The following is a 21552-nucleotide window of genomic DNA, read 5'->3' on the forward strand; positions in this document are numbered from 1 at the left end:
TTAAAAGCATCGGGTGTACATTCTTTTGCCACATCAGGAGTGCAATGGAGAAGTCCTTGGGGAAGAAGTCACATCGCAGTGGACATTGCAAATACACTATCATTTCAGCGGCGACCATCTGTTCATTATCTACAATAAGCTTCCTTAAGAAAATAACAGGGAAACTTCTCTTGATGTGCTTTATCCAAAATGGAAGTTCTTTGATGAAATGGATCATTTCTTTCCCGTCATTACCACATCCATCCCACTTCCTTACACAGTGTTACTGGATTTACTCAGCCATTGATTCATTCGTCATGGTTTGGCTAAGGGAAAATGTCTCTTCTAAGCCATCCACATTCTTGTTCTTCATAAAGAAACAGACTTTGTATACTTCAAACTTACAAACAACTAGAAAGTCTCAGCATAGTATCCCTGGATTTTATTGCACTTACTATAGCACACCAAAGCCTTTCAATTTAACAGGCAAAATCTTCACCCCCCAGAGCATGACCAGCAATGAATGCACATAGCTGGATCACGATACGGTTCCTCTTTCCACAGGAAACACGTTTTGAATATTTTCCCTGCCATCATGTAACATCGTCTGTAAAAACTGATCCGCTCAGCCAAGTGGTAGCTGATGCTTCAAAATAAATTCTGACAAAATGGAACACAGTGAGTTTTTGTACTTAATTGGTCTAGGGAAGGAATTCTAGGGATTTTTTTTTTTTTTGCCACGTCCTGCAGAGAGATTTATCTGTGTCCCCAACAGAGCTCAGAGTGTACTTTCACAGGCCTGGAGTTGGACCTCTCAGTTGGCTCCATGACATCCTGACAGCTCCTGGATCACAAAACAAATCCATTGAAAAGAGAGCCTGCAGAAGCTTCTTTTGAGTACTGCATATTGTCCCTAGTTTACCTTCTTGCAAAGCACCAAATCCCCTTATTTTTCAGCTATGCTCTAAGGCTTCTTTCCACCTACCCTAAATTAGCAGTAGGTAGAATGTTTGTACCCAAGCTTCTCAAGTGACACAAACATTCGCAAGGATTTGCAACAATCAAATTCCCATCAGCGGACTTGACAGTTTACTATGATTATGTCTGACTGTGCCCCAATGCAGCTTATCTAAATGTGGAGACATAAGTTATCAAGTTTTACAAAAAAATTAAAAGCAGGGCAGCAAATTATAATATACTACTGTTTTAAAAAAAAAGGAGGAAGAGAAAGAGGAGAAGGAGGGGGAAGACGAAGAAAAACTATGAATAGCAGTTGTTTTGGGGGAAGTTTGTAGTCTAGGTAATTTTTTTTTTCCATTTTTGTACTTGTATGTTTTCTAAATTTTCTTGAAAGAGCAATGGCTTACTTTTATAATGCAAACGTTTAATAAAATAATATGCCAAGACATCCATAATTTAAGATTACTATTTGAAATCAAACTTCAAAGTATGAAAAATGGTCACTAAATTTCATCTACTTAATGAAAGTGAACATGGTTGTTCAGTGAAAAAAAAAAAAGGCACACAGAAACCAGGTGCTACCCAGAGCTATAACAAGACCCCCCTCCCACCCCTCATTGCTAGTCTGCAAAGGCAGCAGTTAGCATGAATGGCATTCTAAAACATCCAGTATGGCTGCACTACCCATGAATTTAAGAAATACTTTGTTCCACAGAAAAAAAAAAAAAAAAAAGAAAGAAAAAAGAAAAATCAACCAAGGATGCACACACCTAAACATGAGCCACTAGGCACTCAATTCAGTCACCTTAAGTCACAAAGACACACAGATTATCTGTGCTAATTCACTAGAGTTAGTCATTGCAGCTACTAAAATAAGTAGCATCAGAATTGTATGTGGACTGATTGTGATGTCAGTTTGCTTTGTACTTTGAATGAATTACCTTCTAGACAAGTAAGGCAGAAAGGCTAGGTATCTTGTATCCTTCACTAGGAACCACTGCTGTAGGAGCTAGACACCTAAACCTTTCCTTTCTTCTTAAGAGAACTTAAAATATACTGTAAGTTAGATATGTCTGCTCCTTGTTTCACTTTGAAAATGAACAAAAATTAAGTCTTGTCCAAAGAATTGAAATTCATCATTCTAAATACCAGCCTCTATGACTTGCTAATTGTACGTGGTGAGAAGCACTGGGATAAGATGGGTGTCACCCCTGTAATGCCCCTGGCAGCCGGGGTCTTCTCAAGCCTCTGATGTTGTGTAGGGGTTGAAGGTAACCACTGGGCACCCATTAGCACTGAAGGCTGCATGAGCCACGGTACAACTATGTAGCTGTCCTCTGCAAGACACTTACTATCAAGTCAAGCTTACACCCTCACACACACCATACACAGACGCCCAAAACCCCTGCCATTTCTTTGCCCGGTAACAAAGAGGAGGGAGTCAACTTCACGCTTTCTTCACGAGCTCTTTTCTCTGTTCTCAGCATCCCTACTCCATGCAGTACCTACCGGGACATCCACTTTTTACTGTGCATCTTCTCCCCCATCCCTGCAACAAGCTGGATTTAGATCTATCCAGCCCAGGTGTGCCAATTAACAAACGATTAAACCAAGGGCCACAGAGCTTCAGGTCCTTCTCAGTTGGTATGGTGGCAGGGGAGGGGTGCTGAGTAGTTATGCTGTCCCCACCATCACAGCACTACACACAGCACCCCGAATCACTGTCCATGGGTCCACTGGCCTCCTGGGACCTGGTTCCATGAGGCCAGGGGCCTTTCTTAGCAGAGGTTGCGGCAGACGGCAGGCACAGAATAAAGGTGTGTTGAATAAATGTAGGATGTTTGCCATACAAGTATACTGGCCGCAGCACGGACAAAGAGAAAGCCAAAGTGGTAGGGTCACAGGAGACAGAGGAGCACACATATTCGTAAATTAAACAGGCGGATATCCAGGACAAGGAAGGTAGTGAGACATGTGAGGCTCAAATAATATGCACGCACATTTTCCTGAATACTTGTATAATATGTCATTTACCGTCTCTAATAATACAATGCCATTTACCACAGGCATTAGGTGGAATCTTTCACTATCAATGGCAGCAGGTACAAGTTTTGGAGAGCTTACAAGATGTAAGTGACCAGGGATACGGTGGCGAGGTCAATATTGGGCCTTCCCTCCTTTACCTTACGGGGAATTTATATGGAAGAAAGAATTTGTTTAATTGTTTGCTAGTTGGTATTTGTGTACCAAGTGAGATAAGCGGAGGACTGAACAGTATGGAGAAATACTTCACAGCACAATCCCCTAAGTGACTGAAAAAGGGAAGTCAGTAAGATGAACAAGGATGGGAAAGGGGAGGGAGAAAGAGGTCCAGGCAGAGGAAACAGACCCACAGAGACCGGCAGGAAAGCGCTGGGAACTTCAGAGCATCTTTTTCAAACTGCAGGTCACGACCCATTACTGAATTGTGAAATTAGTTGAGTCAGTTGTGACCTACACTTTGCTAAAAATGAAATAGGATTGAATAGAAAATCTCTGCAAAGCATGTAAGCTTGTTTGATGAAAGGTGTCCCAGTCATAGTACAGTTACAAAAACATCAATGCGCTGGGTTACCATGCAAACTTATTTCTTGCTGTGCAGTCCACGCTGGAATAATTCTGCCTCAGAGGGATGAACGAACTTCACTATGCATGGAATGTGAAGAGAGGCAGGATGGGAGATTAACCCTCCCAACAAACCTACACGTTAGATATGATGTCTGTTTCACAACAGAGGTCACACAGCTTATTCGAATGCAAAGGAGATTGGAAGGGAAGAGTGTCCCTAAACTACACAGACTGAAATACTGCTGTTACAAATGGATGCTAATGAATGAAAAATAACCACTCCAATTCTAAATCCAACCATTAGATATGGGTATCTGTGCTTTGGGAGGAAAGAACACGTTGGATAAGAAAATACACCCCAAATTCCAGGAAGAACTGAGAAAACCACTGGGCCAGCGACACTGGAAAATACTCAGATATCTCAAAGACACGGCAGGCAACCCCGTTCATTAGATAGGCGTGAGCTGAATCACATGACTAATTTTCCACTAATTTACTCCAGCATTTTCCTACTGCACTACCTAATAATGGTTGAGTATCCACTCTACCTGTTTATGGCTGCTGTTGTCTTCTTTCCTGCAAGATAACATTCTGAACCAGGAGTACCAAAGGACCTCCTCTCTGCTGAGCTGAACTTCACTTAATAAATAATGTGTGCCTTTTAAATGCTAGTTATCCTTCTCCAGAGAAGTAAGGAAACGCCTAATTGGCAGGAATCATTCAGATGAATATTTCTTGACACTCAGAGAATATTCCAAGTTCTAAGTGTTGTTACCTAAGAAAATGTGACTACCAAATAAAAGACTGACGACTAACAGTGAACACACATTTGAACAAAAAGTCTTCAAACAGGGTTTACAGGCAGTGGCCACCACTGTTTGTTACCAAGAGCCTCTAACAGCACTAAAGTCACGTTGACTGGACTAATCCAGTTCATCAGACTAATACCGTGTTTCCTCGAAAATAAGACCTAACCGGAAAATAAGCCCCAGCATGATTTTTCAGGATGACATCCCCTGAACATAAGCCCTAATGCGTCTTTTGGAGCAAAAATTAATGTAAGACCCGGTCTTATTTTCGGGGAAACACCGTACTACTAGTGCTGCAGAGTTCGTAATTTTACATCAATCTGAACACGCTTTTGTACATCTGCTTATAAATTGTCTTTCGGAGTTAAGCATTCAGGATGTTGAATGAAATGCCAAAAGGGTCACTCAAATAAATGACTACGAACTTATTAGCTGGGTAACTTGAAGAAAGCCTCTTGTTCTCTCTCTGGGTTTCCGTTTCTGAAAAAGCAGTGTGAGCAGGTTAGGCCGCTTACAGGTCAAATTGCTCTATCACCCAGCAGCAAGTCGCACTAAGTTACATCACACCCCCTCCTCTGGGGGGAGAGGAAATGGGACAGCAAGTGGCTGTTGTCCCAAATCCTGGAAGGACCTCTCTGATACCCCCACCTCTGGATTTCATCATGATTTTTCCACTGTCTCCTGTCCCCACCAGGGGCTGGGGACAAAAGAAGTGTTTCCTACAGCATGGCTTTCTGGCTCTCAAAATGCTACAAGTTCATATATTGCAAAACATCGAGAGAGCAGAACCATTTATAGCCCAGAGACCTCGATGATCAAGCTGTTAACATTCCTTATTTGAAGAAGGAAAGGATCCCAGATTCTAGATCTACTAGAAGAATAAATGCTATTTGACCAATTAAAGTGCCCATGCTGAAGTCCTGACTTTTGGAGAGAGAAACTTACAATGAGGACACGTGAATTCACTGGGGCTGGCTTTGGAGAGAAAAGAAAAAAAAAGTCCAAGACTGAGCCTCAAATCCAGTTAAGTTCTGCTTTACAGGTAATTAGCAGGGTCCCCACTTAAACACCATTACAACCCAAGCTATACCTTCAAAAGAAACACGTTATGGTCAACACAATACCCCGACAGAAGGCCTTCCAATATCCCTTCTGTAGGCTCAACCCATTTGGTTCACAACATGGATTATTTTAAAATTAGTAGCAGCACCTACCTCATGTGAGTGCTTGAGTAGCAGGCATTATAAGAATCACCTTACACTTTCTCCCAGTGACCATATCTATCACAAGCTCGCTATCATTGCTATTTTACAGATAAGGAAACTGAGGCTCAAAAATGAACTGACTGGGACAACTGGAGTCCCACATGCAAAATAATGAATTTGGATCCCTATCTCATACCATATATGAACGTTAACTCAAAATAGATCAAAGACCTAAAAGTATAGACCTCTTAGAAGAAAACAGGGATACATGATCTTAGATTTGGCCATGGATTCTAATGACACCAAAAGCACAAGCAACAATAGAAAAAAACAGATAAATAGGATTTCACCAGAATTAAAAACTTCTGTGCTTCAAAGGACTTCATCAAGAAAGTGAATACACAGAATAGGAGAAAACATTTGCCAATGATATATCTGATAAGGGACTTGTACCTAGAATATATAAGGAACTCTGACAATTCAATAATAAAAAGACCGTGAATAGATATTTTTCCAAAGAACATATACAAATAAACAGCCAACAAGCACCTGAAAAGATGCTCGACATCATTAGCCATCAGGAAAAAAACAAAACTGACTTCACATTCACCAGGATGGCTAGAATCAATATGGTGCAGCCATTTTGGAAAACAGTCTAGCAATCCCTGTAGAAGGTAAACACAGAGTTATCACGTAACCCAGCAATTCCACTTCTAGGTATATACCCAAGAAAAATGAAAACAGATGAACACACAAAAAATTGTATGCCAATATTCATAGCAGAATTATTCGTAATAACTTTATGGCTGAAACACCCCAAATGTCTATCAAATGATGAATGGATAAACAAAAATGTGTTATGGCCACACAGTGAAACATCATTTGGCCAGGAAAAGGAACTAAGTACTGACACATGCTACGACATGGATAAAAATATACTAAGTGAAAGAAGTCCATCACAAAAGACCACGATTCCATTTATATTAAGTATCCAGAATGGGCAAATATATAGACAGAAAGTAGACTGTTTCTTGCTTAAGGGGGAGAGGGGACTGAGTGACAGCTAAAGGGTACAGGGTTTCTTTTTGAGGTGATGAAAATGTTCAATAATTGATTGCGGTTGGTTACACAACTCTGAATATACTAAAAATCTTTGTACATTTTAAATGGGTGATTTGTATGCTCTGTGAAGCATATCTCAATAAAGCTGTCATCAATTTTTAAAAAGTGAACTAAGATATTAAGCAGAGGAAACAGGTCCACATCTGGTTCCTTTCAAGTACAGTGCCCAGGCCCTGAACACTACACTGTACTAGCTTCCAAAATACAAATGACCACTCTCCAGTCACCCATCCAAATCCACATTTAAACTCTTCCAACAATGCAGAGGCAGGGCACAAGACACAATGGACAACTGCCTTCAAACAGCTGGTAATTTTAATTTGTCAGCTAGAAAAGCAAAGGCATGTGCTACATAGAAATCACTATAAAGCACAGTGTAGCACATGCCTCTGCTCTTCTGATAATAATTTACAGTATAGGATACATTATATAGTATAAACTATGACATAGAGTACATAATACAGATGATAATCCCAAGAGATGACCACAAGAGATCACATCCATGGAAACACAGAAGAAATTTATTTCTACTAGAGGAAAAAAAAAACATTTCCCCTAAAGGCTGATTAAAATTATTCATAGCTAAACAAAATACAGAGTAAAATCTCCAACATTTAATCATCCTGGATATATCCAAAACAAAGGGGGAAAGTTTTATGATGACGTTAAATTTCTCCGTCTTAATTAAAATATGGACTTGATATCCCAGATCTGAAGTTTATTTCTAGTCTAGGGCTAAGCACAGCATGTACTCCATTGTGGAAATCCACTTCTTTACTCTTGAGGTTTGAAATAAACCTGAAAATGCACTTAGTCCTTAACTTGGAGAGAATGTATGCCTTGGACCTCATTTTAAAGAGGTTCAGTTACTACAGACCCCAAAGATTCTTGGAGGGTGCAGCAAGCCACCCTCTCAGGGAATGCAGATTAGACTGCCCTTCTCTCTCTGGCACTAGATCACTACCTCCACCTGTGGCCACAGCTAAACCCTGGGGGTCACAGCCTGAGTACCAATCTCTCCTTAGGGGCCTGTGAACAAATACAAGAGTGAAGCTGTTTAAATCACTGACTATCACTGTCAAGGCCAAGACCAATGGGATTTCTCACAATACCAACGACTGTGAGAATTTCATTTGGTTAATTCTTGATTAACAAGCACCAGTAACAAGTACTTAATGTGTCAAGGACTTAAACAAAAATGTTCCAAAGCTTTACCTTGACAGAACTGGCTAATGACTATCCTAGGAATTAAAAACAGGTGAACTTGGACACAAAATGCTTTTAAACTGCGAAGGAAAGAGGAGTCTTTAGATAATATTGCATTTGAATTCTGAAGATAAATGGTAAGAACAGATGACTCTGGATATGTATACAATAGTCAACCCTTGGAAATGGAACATTTTGTTTTCTTTTAGCTAGAAGGGATAGAGAAGATTTTTTAGGGGCATTATTCGTAGTTTTGGAAAACCCAATTAACATTCCTCCCTTCGACATATAGGTCGGTATAAGAATAACACAAAAAACAAAAGCCAAATAGATCAGTTTAAAATAAACCCGAACTTCTTCTCAAATCTCACATTCCCATAGCCATTTCATTCTCAGGTACAATGATGATGCTGTAACAATTCTGAGGGTGATTTAAGAACCAGTCAGCACAGATACACAGAAAAATACACGACACTGTGGTCAGCCTCTTGTAATTGATCTTAGGGAAAATAAAATTTCAGGACACTAGAGTGGGGAAAAAGCATTCGGGGGAATCTTTGCGAGGGATTAACTGATACTTTTGCCTGACACACCAACCTGAATGGACTGATCGTGGCTGCCCACTGTCCAGGTGTCGGAGTATAAGGACCAGTCTGAAGTCCCACAGCAAGAACTGTGACCGAATACCAATGTTTGCCAAGGGCAATAGACAAATGGATTGTGCACTGTTACTTTCTACCTTTTGTACCTTTTTAAATTTACCATTCCTGATTTTAGTGTGTCCTCTGTTTAAAAATGGAAAACTTGGGCTCAAAGAAGTTAATTAAGTTATTTCAAAGTCATACAACTAGTTGAGAAGTTATTTCAAGGTCACACCCAAGGCTGAATTGGGTGTGCTACCAAGTCTCTAACTCCATACCTATATCAATAAATCTAGTTGGGGGAAGATAGGTTCACATGAGGTTGCTAATAATTCAAAAAAGAAAAATGCTATTGTGCGTTCTGAAGAACCCTTGAAAGAGAAGTTTTAGTTCCATAGCAACACTGTCTCAGGAACTTTCACAGAAACTATCCTGCGGTTAAAAACACATTCTTCCCCCCTTTGCAAAAGGAACCTAACATTTCCTGCCTATAAATCAGTACAACACAACATATCTCCTGAAAGTTTATTAATTGCGGTTAAAAAAAGAGAAAGTGTGTGAGAGAGTGAGCAGGTGCTACCAGACCTGTCAAAGCTTACTTCAGAAATGAAGTCTCCACTGTGGGAAGGAAAAGCTGAAAAACATTTTTCACTTATATTCCTCAGGGCATCTTAAAGCTTGAAAGAACAGTTGTTATGAGGGAAAACAATGTGTAGCGAGAGCTACAGATTCTTACCTGCTCTAATGTAAGCTGTTTAGAAATGGTATCATTCTCCAGTTTTTTAATTTTCTTCATCAGTTTGTTGACCTGGAATTCCTGCTCCTGCTCGAGATGCTGTTCTAATTCAGCTTTCTCATGCTGCAACTGGAAAATGGAAAAAAACAAACAAAACAAAACACAGACGTGGAAATCAAGACACTCAAAAGTCACGGAAACAATGGCTCCGAAAAGCTGATTACAGTAAGAGACATCATCGCAAAAATTAGATTACTCATTTCTGCTCATATATTCAAATGTATACTTAGTAACCTGTTCCTAAGTGGTTCCCTAACTTATAACCAAAAATTATAGTGCAAATACACAGGCACTTGATCTTAGCCAAAAGGCCGAGAAATGATAGGGCAAATACATAAGAGTATTAAACCATGATTAAACACAGATTTCCATTTTTAAAAATGTAAATAGTTGTCTGTAGAGAGGAATTGGGAGGCTAGGGAATGAAGGGAGGAAACTTACTTTTCTACATAAAACATCCTTTGGTACTTTTTTAAATTTTATACCATAGGCATAAAAATTAATAAAAAAGAAACATTGTACTGTCAGTTTTTATTAAATGAATTACAGTTTACTCAGATTTATATAATGTGTGTAGAGAGGGAAGAGATGTTACAAAGACAAAAAATATTTAGTAAATTATTCCGAATGCTATTTCCCAATGTACTAGCAAGCATGCTTCAGCAAAAAACAGTACAATTCGTCATCTTCCTATAAGGAGATGGTACATCACACTTTCTGTATCTTTTCTAAAAACCAAGGGGGAATCCTCTTATTTATGCAATTAAAAGATTATGGTGCCACTGCAAGAGAATATTAAAAAAAAAAAAAAAAATTTTACTCCAACCTTTAAAACCAAAAGGGAATAAAAGAAATCCAGTAGACCCACAACAAGCAGGGTTTTCATTAATAATTATGCATTGTCTGCAACATCTCCATTGGGGTTTTTTTTGCTGATCCAGAGCAGGGACTAGAAGAAACAATACAGACGGGGGCTAATACTTCCAGAACCAAGGAGAGATTGCATAAAAGTTATTAAAACAATGAAGCACACCCTGTTTTATTTGGTTTAAATTGACAGCGCTGCCTAGTTTTACCTTCAAAACCATTGCTTCAGGCAGATGCTATTTAACAGGCTCTTCACATGTGTTAGGGAGGCATGATCTAACATTTTATTCTAACAAAATTGGTTACTAGATCTAGGCAATTCAGCTGGAAAGCAGCAGAGCTTGAGACCCACAACCTGCTCTGAACCCCAAACCTGTGTTCTCCCACTGGATCCTGAGCAAACCTAAGAGGGATGGACTCCAGCCTACACCACTAATGTCCAGTGCACCCTTGGCGTTTAGAAAGTCAAATGATTAAACAGAAAATAATGACCCTTGGAGGCTCACCCAGGGGATGCTATCTATGTCTTTTTGCAAACTCTGCATATGGTATGATGGGCAACAGAGAACTCATCAGGGCCTGACCAAACTCAAAATCACTACCTAACCCTCTCCACATCTGACACATTTACTGCTCTGAAAGCACATATCTGATTTAAAAAAAACAAACAAAAAAAGTTTAAAATCTGACATTGTCTTCTAACACTGGAAATGTTGACTAAACAGATGCTGTTTTTTCTCCAACTGTTTTTGATGTGCAACTCCAAAAAAAAAGCTGGTCAACCTTGCAGGGACGCAGAAAAAAGCAGATGTGAGGAGGTGCTTACCGTGACAAGTCTATTTTTAACAAGCTCTTTAAAACTCAAGATCAAGCAGTAATTAAAAGAACTAAAAAGAATGGACAGAGAAAAAGAAGAATTCCTGGCATTACAAACACAAAAGACCCAAATGGGAAAAATACGACTTACGAGGAAAAAATAGCAAAACACGTACATATTCACCTAAAGTTTTAGTCTATAAACATTTGCTATGTGTCTTCCATCTTTGGATACTATGCTAATGGTAGGTGAACTCTACGGTTCACCCCTGCCCTAAAATAGTTGATCAACACTAAACTTAAATGGTATCTATTGGTTTTAGAAAAATGAACTCCAGTCTTACAACCTTTAAACCACTTGCATAAAGTTTTTTAAATAGTAGCTCTATTTTCCTCCAATGTTTTTAATTGCTGTCATTTTTATGTGAAAGAACTCCCCCCTTTCCTCTTTATTTATTATTTTTAGCATTATTTTTCTGTATTGAAGTAAATTAAAGGATGCAATCTAACACTGAAAAATCTCTTCCCCACCAAGCAGCATTTGTCAGAGAATGTTAATCTGAGAAAAGGGCAGGTCCTTATTGGCTTACAGGAAAATAGTCATATTGAGACAAATGCTCTAATACTGTCAATATCTATCAAGAAAATCTATCAAAGCTCTCAATTTGAAGAGGTTTTTATCCTTTCAAGAGCTATACCCTAAAGAAAATTTGACAGTAAAGCTGTTGTTACCAAAACTCAAGTAAGGTCTCTAACTCATTTGGAAAATAGCAAGTCATCCTGAGATCTAACTCTGTTTTCCAAAGATTAACCATTTTCATCATCCCCAAAAGACAGCTGAATATGCCATCTCTCAGGTGAAATGAATTTAGAAGCAGGACATAAAGTTTCTGAGTAGAACACTTAGAAACAGACAATACACTTCTTCCTGGGAACAAAGAATCCAGCAATAAAAAGAGAAACAGAGAGAAAAACAGAAACAACATCCCCCCACCCCTCATCAAAAAAAATCATGAGACAAATTAAGATAAACAAGAACGGGGCCGAGCAGGGCAAGGGGTCTTGAGGAACTAATAACCACAGAGTTTGCCTCATAACAGTTTGCCTGAGAAAAATTCAGAAGTTATTTGTGTTCTAAATAAATACCCTGTAAATCCAAGCCATTTGGTCCAACAGGGCTTAAACCAATACCCTGAATCCACGTATTTTACGCAGTAGCTCATGACCCCATCACCAAAAACCCTAGAAGGAAACCTGGTTTAGGCTGGCCCACGACTGACTATCAGAAATAAACTTCACTTTCATCTCATCTCTGAGTAGCATCTTCAATACGGGCATAAAACTCAATGCATAATTTTAAACTTCTAATCAAAGGTCTTAATGCTTTATGAGCAATTTTACATCTTCCAAGGTCAGACATCCTGAACTGGAACTATTTTTTTTTTTCTAATTCAAACTAAGAAGTAAGTTGTCCGGCAAATTCCATTACTGTGTTTGAAATAAAACTCATGTGTTTGCCTTAAATATGTCTGAAGCAAAATGCTTAAAGTTTTCAAAATCAGAATTCTCTGTAACTATACTTTTTATAAAGTGAATCTCAAAGATTATAGAATAGTCTTAAAACTCTTATTTGTGCAATGTATTGTTAACATTAACAAAAAAGAAAACCCTGTGGAACTGAAATCACATTATATAAAGATCCACGGCAGTACTATACATGTCCATTGGAATTAGGATTACATAAATAAAGCTTTGTTTCTTAGGATTCAGCAGGAATATGTATTAACATAACTGAAAAAGCCATAAGCAAAAATACAACTATAAACCTGTAGAACTCTGAGGACTAAAACTTGAGCATTTTCTTATTGGATCCACCAATTACATGTGGAGCCCCAAAACCCATTAAAAAAAAAAATACGAGGACAACATGAATTTGAGCTAAAACACGCTATACCTAAGCATCATTCAATTATCAACAATCATTGTCTTCCTTACAATTTACTAAGGCTTCTGGAGCCCTTTCAGTGACCCACTCCTCTTTTATATAAGAGACTCAAGAACTCTTCACTACGTGATTTTTATTTTGGGCAACATTCTAACAGGTAGAAGCAATGAAAACCGTTCACCTGAGAGAATCCCCACACGCACACATGTAGGTTGGCTGTTGAGCCAGGCCAGCATGCAGTGGGCGTGCCAGATCCCAGCCTGGGTGACGGGTGTGAGTCTGGGCTGTTGGCAACGCAGCCCATGCCAAGTGAGGCAAGCCTTCCGGCCACCAGCCTCAGGACCCAGCTTTCCCAATTTAACTTGAAAATAAACTTGAGATACTCCCACCCCTCTTTTCACTAGTCAACACTGATATTTCTCTGTGTGTTAACCACAGTCCTGCAACCTACACCCCTGGTTTACTGACACCTTCCAAGGACTACAGTTGTCTGCATTGGACCAAATAAAGGCCATACAGGACAAAACTACATTAAGTCACCGGATTGACAACAATTATAATAGTATTAAAATGAGCTTTGGAAAAAAGTTCAAAACGATCTCTCAAAACCCAACTTTTCAGTTTTTCCACTGAGCAGCCTGAGCAAAGGCAGCCTCCCGCCTCAAACGCACTAAGTCACCACTAAATGCCTTGTGGGCCCACACTTCTTCCCACCTCCTCTCTTCTTCTTACCGGTACCATTATTCTCAGCCAACACCTCACAGCTCATCAGTTACCAAATGGCGTGAAGTCAGCGTGCTTAACAGCTGTCAAACACACCCTCTTCTTTCTGTGCTCAGAGCCCGCAGTCTAGTGCAGGTCTGTCATTCCTCTTCACTGGGCCACTGTCAAAGCCCCCTCCTAACCGATCTCCCCAGGTCTAGTGTAGGTCATCCTAGCTGACAAACCCTATTGCTTCAACACCCTGCTCAAAACCCTTCAATGACTGCCGATGCCTCGCAGACTAAGTCCAAGCCCGTTAGCATATTGTTCATGTCCCTCTGCCTCCCAGTCCCTATGCAAGCTTCCCACGTTTTCAGCGTGCCATTTGCACACTCAGTCCAAGTGACAGTCTAAGGCTGGTCAACACAAATGTCTTCAGGGTCCAGGCATCTAGCAAATAAAGAATGGATGGATCTAAGCACAGGGAGTGGCAGCAACCCCGGTTACAGGGAAAGCCTGTAAGTTTTGGAAATGGAACCCACCACGCTGGCCAAACACTTCTGGAGACCACACTGGTCCAGGGGCTGACAGACTGCAAGCTCTGCTACTCATACTGACCCACTCTAACACAAGCTGCAGCTCACTTCCTGCCACCATCCATCCCCCTGGCCACACTGTGCCCTCTGCCTCGAGTCCCTGAATCCCTCCAACTTACTGAAACTGGGGGAGGGCTCGCCTTCGCACATGCCCTCAGCATAGGGGATGCCCCTCCTCCTGTATGCTGTGACAAGCACATGGGGCTTGGTCTGCATGTTAATGTCAAGGTTACGGTGTTTTTCACAGCCTTTCTATTAGTTACTTGGAAAAGCAGTGAACGCGTCAAGGCACTAGTTATTACGTACCAAGACCTTTATGTACATCATTATACTTAATCACCATTCTTTTTGGTAGATATTATCGTCCACATTTTACAAAGGATGAAATCACAGCTTAGAGAGGTAAAGTAACTTGCCCAGTCACACAGCTGGTAAGGGGTAGATCCAGGGTTAAAACCTAGGTCTCCAGCGTCAAAGCTGTCGCCCCTGCCCTGATGTGCGCTGAGACCCTCACACACCGGGGTCCATTCTCAATCACCTTTACAGGAGTGCACGCACTACAAAGAACAGTGACCAGGACTTACTCAAGAGCATCTAGAAAAGACTTATCTATGCAAATACTGACTGAGTAAATGGTAATATCCTCACTTCCTGTACACTGCTTCCCCCTGGATTACGCCTCAGAATGAGCAAAACAAGTACGGAAGTATAAGGATCCCATTAGTGTAAATACTCATATATAGTACTCTCAGGTGACCATCGCCCGTATCAAGAAATATAACACTGTCAGCTTCTCCAAAGCCCCGTGTGTCCCTTCCTGATCATAGCCCCGTATCTGTTAGAGGTAATCACTCTCCTGATTCTTAAGGTATGTGCTTCCTTGCATCTTTTTCTTAAAATAAATTTTCCTGCCTATGGATTTATTTCTAAACATTAGTTTTGATTTTGCATTCTTTTTGTCTAACTTCTGCTAACTGGACTTGTGTTTTCAGTCACCCATGCTATTAAGTCTGTGATTTGTATTTTTATTGCTTTGTAGTATCCAATCGGATGAGTGTATCACAATTTATCCATTCTATGGATGATGGGTGTTTGGGTCATTATGAAATATATCCAGGAGTGGAACTGCTGGGTATACACGATGAGTATCTTCACTAGGTAATGCTAAATTGGTTTCAAAACGGTTGTAACCATTTCCATTCTCTGACAGTGGTGCATGAGAATTCTGCAGTATTATCTTGTTGTGCTTTATCCCACCTTTCCTGATTATTAATGGGGTTGTGTACTTTTTCACTTGTTTACTGACCATTTGGCTATCTGCTTGTGTGAAGAGTCTGTTTAAAGCCTCTTGCCTTTTTTTCTTCTGGGTTGTCTGTTTTTCTTACTGATTTGTAGTTTTGTGTCAGTTATGTATGTTACAAATATCTTCTCACACTCTGGTTTGTCCTTGCATTCTCTTTGCATGACTTCCTATGATCTGTCTTTGGTTCTTTTCTCTAAGCATTAATTAATGACAACACTGCCAAATTTCTATCTCTAACCCAGGCTCCTCTGTTGAGACTCTCTGTCCAGCTTGTTATTTGTTATCTCCATTTGGATGTCTAGACATCTTGCCTGAACTTCTGACCTTCTCACTCCAAGTCTACTTCACTTGCTCTCTTTCCCATCATCAATGATGTAACTCTAGCCTTCTAGTCATTGAAACCAAAACCTCTAAGTCTTCCTTGATTCTGTCTTGCTCACACCCACTTCTAATCCACCCTCAAATCCCATAGGATAGTCCTTTAAAATGCACCTGGAAACGAGGGTTACCATCTTCACTACTACCATCCTGAAACAATCCACACCACCTCTCGATGTGGATTATAGAATATCCTTGCTTCCACGTTGGCCCCTACTCCATAATCTCTTCTCAACATAGCAATCAAAGCAAGATCAATTCACTACTTTGCTCAACATCCCCCCTCCCCCTGCCCTCCCAGTGGTTCCCTTCTCAGAGTGAAAGGCGAAGTCCTGAGCGTGGCTGGAAAAGCTCCACATGATCTGCATGCTGACTTCAAACCCCCAGACCCTAAACCCTCCCCTCCCAATCTCATCTCTTACACCCCCCAGCCCTCCCAGAGACTCTACTCCAACTACACTGGCCTCTCTGCTGCTCCTCCTAGATGGCAGGCACAATCCTACCTCTAGGCCTTAGTAAGTTCTTGTTCTCGCTGACTCCAATGCTTTTCCCTCAGAAATCCACAACTAGCTTCCTCTTCTCCAAGATTTTGCTCTGATATTACCTCAATGAGTAACTCATTTAAAATTTCAACAGCCCCCATTTATAGTACTCCATTTTTTTCTGTAGCACTTACTACATTCTCGTGGTTTTTGATGTTATCTTTCAAGTTTTCACATTTAACTGGTTGTTGCTGATATACAGAAATACATCGTACATTTTTATGGATAAAACTCTTAATTTTATTTAGCTGTAAGTTCTTTAACATTTTTCCAATTACCCAACCATAAATAAGCGGCAAACTTAATCCCCCTTTTTCAATCCTTGTATCTTTTCTCTTTTTTGTGCCTTTCTGTACTGGCTAGGAATCTACAACAATGAAGAACAGAAGTATATATAGCAGACATCCTTGTCTTGTTCTTGATTTTATAAGGAAAGTCATTAACTTATCATAATTAAACACAATATTTGGTAGTCTTTTTGTAGACACTATTATAATACATTTAAGTTCTAGTTTTGGTTCACTATGATCTTTTGAATTGTTACATTTTATCAAGTTCTTTTCATCCATTATGATCATGATTTCATTTTTTTATTCCACGAATGTGGCAAATTATACTTACAAATTTTCCATTGTCAAACTAACCTTGAATTCCTTGTGTAAGTGCATTATCCTTTTAATGGTCATGACGCATTATCCTTTTAATATATTGTTGGATTCATTTTCCTTGTATTTAAAATTTTTGCTCATGATTAATATTTCACTATAATTTCCCTTTCTTGAACTGTACTTGTTAAGTCTGAGCATTATGTTAGCCTTAAAATAGTTGGGAAGCGTATATATATAAATATATATATGTATGAGGTCAGACAATTAGTTCGTGAACTTATTGCACCAATGATGCTAACATTTTTTGATACTGGAGGGATTATTCATTATGAATTTGTACCAACTGGGCAAACAGTTAACTAAGTTACTATTTGGAAGTGCTGAAAAGGCTGCATGAAAAAGTTACACGACCTGAACTTTTCACCAACAATTCATGGCTCTTGCATCATGACAATGAACCAGCCTACACAGCACTGTCTATGAGGGAGTTTTTAGCCAGTAAATAAGTAACTATTATTGGAACAGCCTCCCTACTCACCTGATCTGGCCCCCAGTGACTTCTTTCTTTACCTAAAGATAAAGGAAGTACTGAAAGGAGGACATTTTGATGACATTCTGGACATCAAGGGTAATACGACGACAGCTCTGATGGCCATTCCATAAAAAACGTTCCAAAATTGCTTTGAAGGGTGGAGTAGGTGCTGGTGTCAGCACATAGCTTCCCAAGGGGAGTACTTCGAAGGTGACTGTAGTGATATTCAGCAATGACGTATGTGGCACTTTTTCTAGAATGAGTTTACAAACTAAAGTGTCCAACTCTGTGTGTGTGTGTGTGTGTGTGTGTGTATGCATGTGTATATGCAGAGGGTACCAAAAACATGTATACACATTTTAAGAAAGGAAAAAACTGTATGAAAATTGTAATACTCAATATATACCAATAACAAAAGATGACTACAAGTCATGTTTGACTTCTGCAATTAAAGAGGTGCCCCAAAGTGGTTACCATCAGCATCCAGACACTTCTGATTACAGCGAACTACTGCTTGAGCAACGTTAACCAGAGTGTTAACATCTCAAAATGTGTATAAATTTTTTTGGCATCCCCTCTGGTATATATACATATATATACATGAAGACAGAAGCAGGATATAACTCTGTATTTTATATTTCTGTATAACACACACACTCTCTCTCTCCATATATAAATATGTATAAATATATATATATATATATATAAAATCCCTCTGAAATATATATATATATATGTACACACACACACACACACACACACACACACACACATTTCTTTTTCTTAATAGTTTACAGAAGATTGGAATTATTTCATCATTAAACATTTGGTATAAGTCTTAGTGAAACCATTTGAGACTGGAATTCTTTTTCTAGGAAGCTACTGATCACTGACTCAATTTCTCTAATGGTGAGAAAACTGATGTTTTCTATTTCTTCCTCCTTCAGGTGTAGAAAGGAATGCTTTTCTAAGAAATTGTCCATTGCACCTAAAATTTCAAATGTATTGCCATTTATTGTTCATAGGTTATTAACTTACGTTTTGAATGTTTGTAAGAAGAGTTGTGAGACATTTCCAGTTTCATAACAAAGTTTCAAGTTCGACTTTTAAATCTTTTTATGTAGTAAGCACGGCTGCTTTGTAGTCCATGTCTGATAATTCTAATATCTAAGGTATCTGTCAAGTCCATTTCTGTTGGGTTCTTTCTACTGGTTTACCATTCATGAAATCTCATATATCCATCTATCCGATTCTTCTTGTGTGTTGGACAATGTACCTTAAATTTTAATTGTAGAAAAAAACGTGTGGCCTAAGATGGAGGTATCTTCCTGCAGAAAACTGCATTCTCTTCTGCCAGGCACCATCTAGTCTGAATCACCCATATGATGCATGCAAAGCTTGCACGCTCTTATCCTGAAGGTCTAGCTCTTTATGATTTCAGCTTGAAGTGGGGTGATTTATCATTGTCTCCACCTTTGGTCAGACCTCAGATTTGACTTCTATAACCCCAGCTCCACACAACTACCAAAAGGACAACTCAAGTTTCTCAGCTGATTCTTAATGAATAGCAAATATTCTCAGGACAAAAGCCACCCTGGGTGCTGGGGTCTTCTCTCAGGTCCCATGCTCTCCCAAATCTCAGTCTAATAGTTATTCACTATCTTGTTAGTTCTTTAATGCTTTCAATAAAAAATTTAAAAGTATTTTGTTTACCTTTTCATTCATCCTCTGTGAGATTTGTCTGAATTATCGAATCTGTCATTTTCTAGAGAGGAAGGCACATATACTGTGTTTCCCCGAAAATAAGACCGGGTCTTTTATTAATTTTTGCTCCAAAAGATGCATTAAGGCTTATGTTCAGGGGATGTCATCCTGAAAAATCATGCTAGGGCTTATTTTCCGGTTAGGTCTTATTTTCGGGGAAACACAGTAAGTTCTACAAGGGAGAAAGAGGTCCATTCAGGAAATTCATAATTTTTCAATGTACTTCCTTGTCAGCATTACCAAGGACCAGAGGTCATGCCCTCACTTCTGAGCAGATGGCTCAAGCACATCATCAGGCTTTCCATCCACTCAGATATAGGCCTGTGGTTGAGTTTCCTAACTTCCAATAGCATGACGCTACTTCAGGTATTCACATCTTGAAAGAAGTCTGGTTAGGAAGAAGACTAGAAAAAGATGCTTCACAAATAAGATGAAGTCCTTTAGGCTCTGGAGTCAGCCTACTGCACTGAAAATTCATTTTGTAAAAACTAACAGCTTCTTCTGAGGCACAGAGAATGTTTAGCCCAAGAAAGAACTCATTCTAAGCTATTATTGTAAATTAAAATTAAAAGCCTCATCTTTCTTATCTAGTTTACAAATAAAGAGAAAAGAGGAAGGTGAAGACAACAGCAGGATATAACTCTGTATTTTAAGGTACATACTCACTGAGCTGAGCGTAGTTCACATTTTGAAAATAAAAATAAAAAAGCACCTACTCCCAAAATACAAAACATTGTAACATCTGTAACTGCAAAGTTTTACAAGCATTTGAAATGCATTTCTAAGGATTGCATTGGAAGTACCCTTCAATAACCAAGATTCATCTTTTCAACTAGAAATAAAATGCTCACCGTTACGCTGGTGAATAACTCAACCTCTCACCCCAGCTTCATCTGATTATTTTTACTTTCATTTCCCGTTTACTGTTAATGTCTCTCTACCTGCATTTTCTCACATTTTGTCAAAAGTCAGCACGGGAAGCTTCTAAGCCCTTGCTGTTGCCCTTCCATTTTGGGGAGTCTGCTGGTACATCAAATCTAACCACAATGTCAACACACATACACACACTTTGAAAGAAACTCAATGATTCCTTCAGACTAAAGAACTGCATCAACATTATTGTATTTTCTAATCATAATACAAATTAATGTTGGACTGAGAGATTTCTGGCCTGCTAACAGGAAAATTCTGGTTTATAATTTGGCCTCTAGTGGTTGCAGCATTTAAAATGCATTAAAAACATCCTGGGAGCTCCTTGCAGATGTATCACAAATACAGTATATAAGCCCCTTGCTCCATGAAAAGAAGCAAGGAACAGACAAAGCCTAGGGTCAGACAATTTGAAATGAAAAACGCCATTCAATCTCTCTCTCTCTCTCTCAGTCCCAACTGCAGCCCTGAAAAACTAAAAGCCAAGAGGGCCGCTGATGTAGCCACCTTAATGAAGTACATATTTCAAGGTCTCTTCTCCCTGGCCATGGGGAGAACCAAGTTTTCATCTGAATGGATGCAATGGCAGTCTTAGTCCAGGTGCCCTTGAAATTAACAGAGTAACGTACATATTTATCTCCGTGACGTGATTTTACTGCCTGCACAAACAAAATCACTTCAGTGCCATCTTAATGACCTGGGTAACTCGGAGGGGAAAAAAGGCAGCCTCAGATTCTGGTGGACACGCTTGAGAAGGGTACTGGAAGTTTGCGCTCACTTCTGATACCTGCAGACATGCCTGCGACCCGGAGACACAGCCTTTCTGGGGTTAGGGATGTGCACGCTCCAGCAAACCAAATCTATTAAGATGATACTGGAAGGGAAACTGCTTCTCTAGAATTGAAGTGAGGAGAGGGAGAAGGCAAATTAAGTGATAAGCCTTTGTCTAGATGAACAGGTAGATGTGGGACTTGTTGAAATTATTCCTCCCAGTTTTGTTCCTGTGCTGACAGAGATGAAAGAATAACGCTGTTGTATGATCTCCTTCTGAACTGCTCAGTATAAATCATGCGGTAGTGGCAGCTTCAGCAGTGTTTTTGCCCACAACTTCCTTTCTTTCCTCTATATATCTATCATCTTTCCATAGATGCTAGGAAACTTGAACTACTTTAATTCCAGGAGGCATTCTAACCTCAGGGACCAAGCTTTAATAATAAAAAATAAATCCATGCCACTTAATAAGA

At 39.5% G+C, this 21552-nt stretch overlaps 1 protein-coding gene across 1 annotated transcript in view; it reads right to left on the reverse strand.

The window, feature by feature from the left end:
* The window catches only part of CCDC6 (coiled-coil domain containing 6), a 109142-nt gene that overhangs the window by 31284 nt on the left and 56306 nt on the right, over nucleotides 1-21552 (reverse strand). Inside the window, exon 3 of the mRNA XM_019731822.3 lies at nucleotides 9266-9394. Within this exon, the coding sequence (XP_019587381.2) occupies nucleotides 9266-9394 (129 nt within the window). The remainder of the gene's footprint in view (nucleotides 1-9265; nucleotides 9395-21552) is intronic.

Source organism: Rhinolophus sinicus, chromosome 15 (assembly GCF_057876585.1).
Source record: "Rhinolophus sinicus isolate RSI-liver-muscle chromosome 15, RSI-T2T, whole genome shotgun sequence".
NCBI lineage: Eukaryota > Metazoa > Chordata > Mammalia > Chiroptera > Rhinolophidae > Rhinolophus > Rhinolophus sinicus.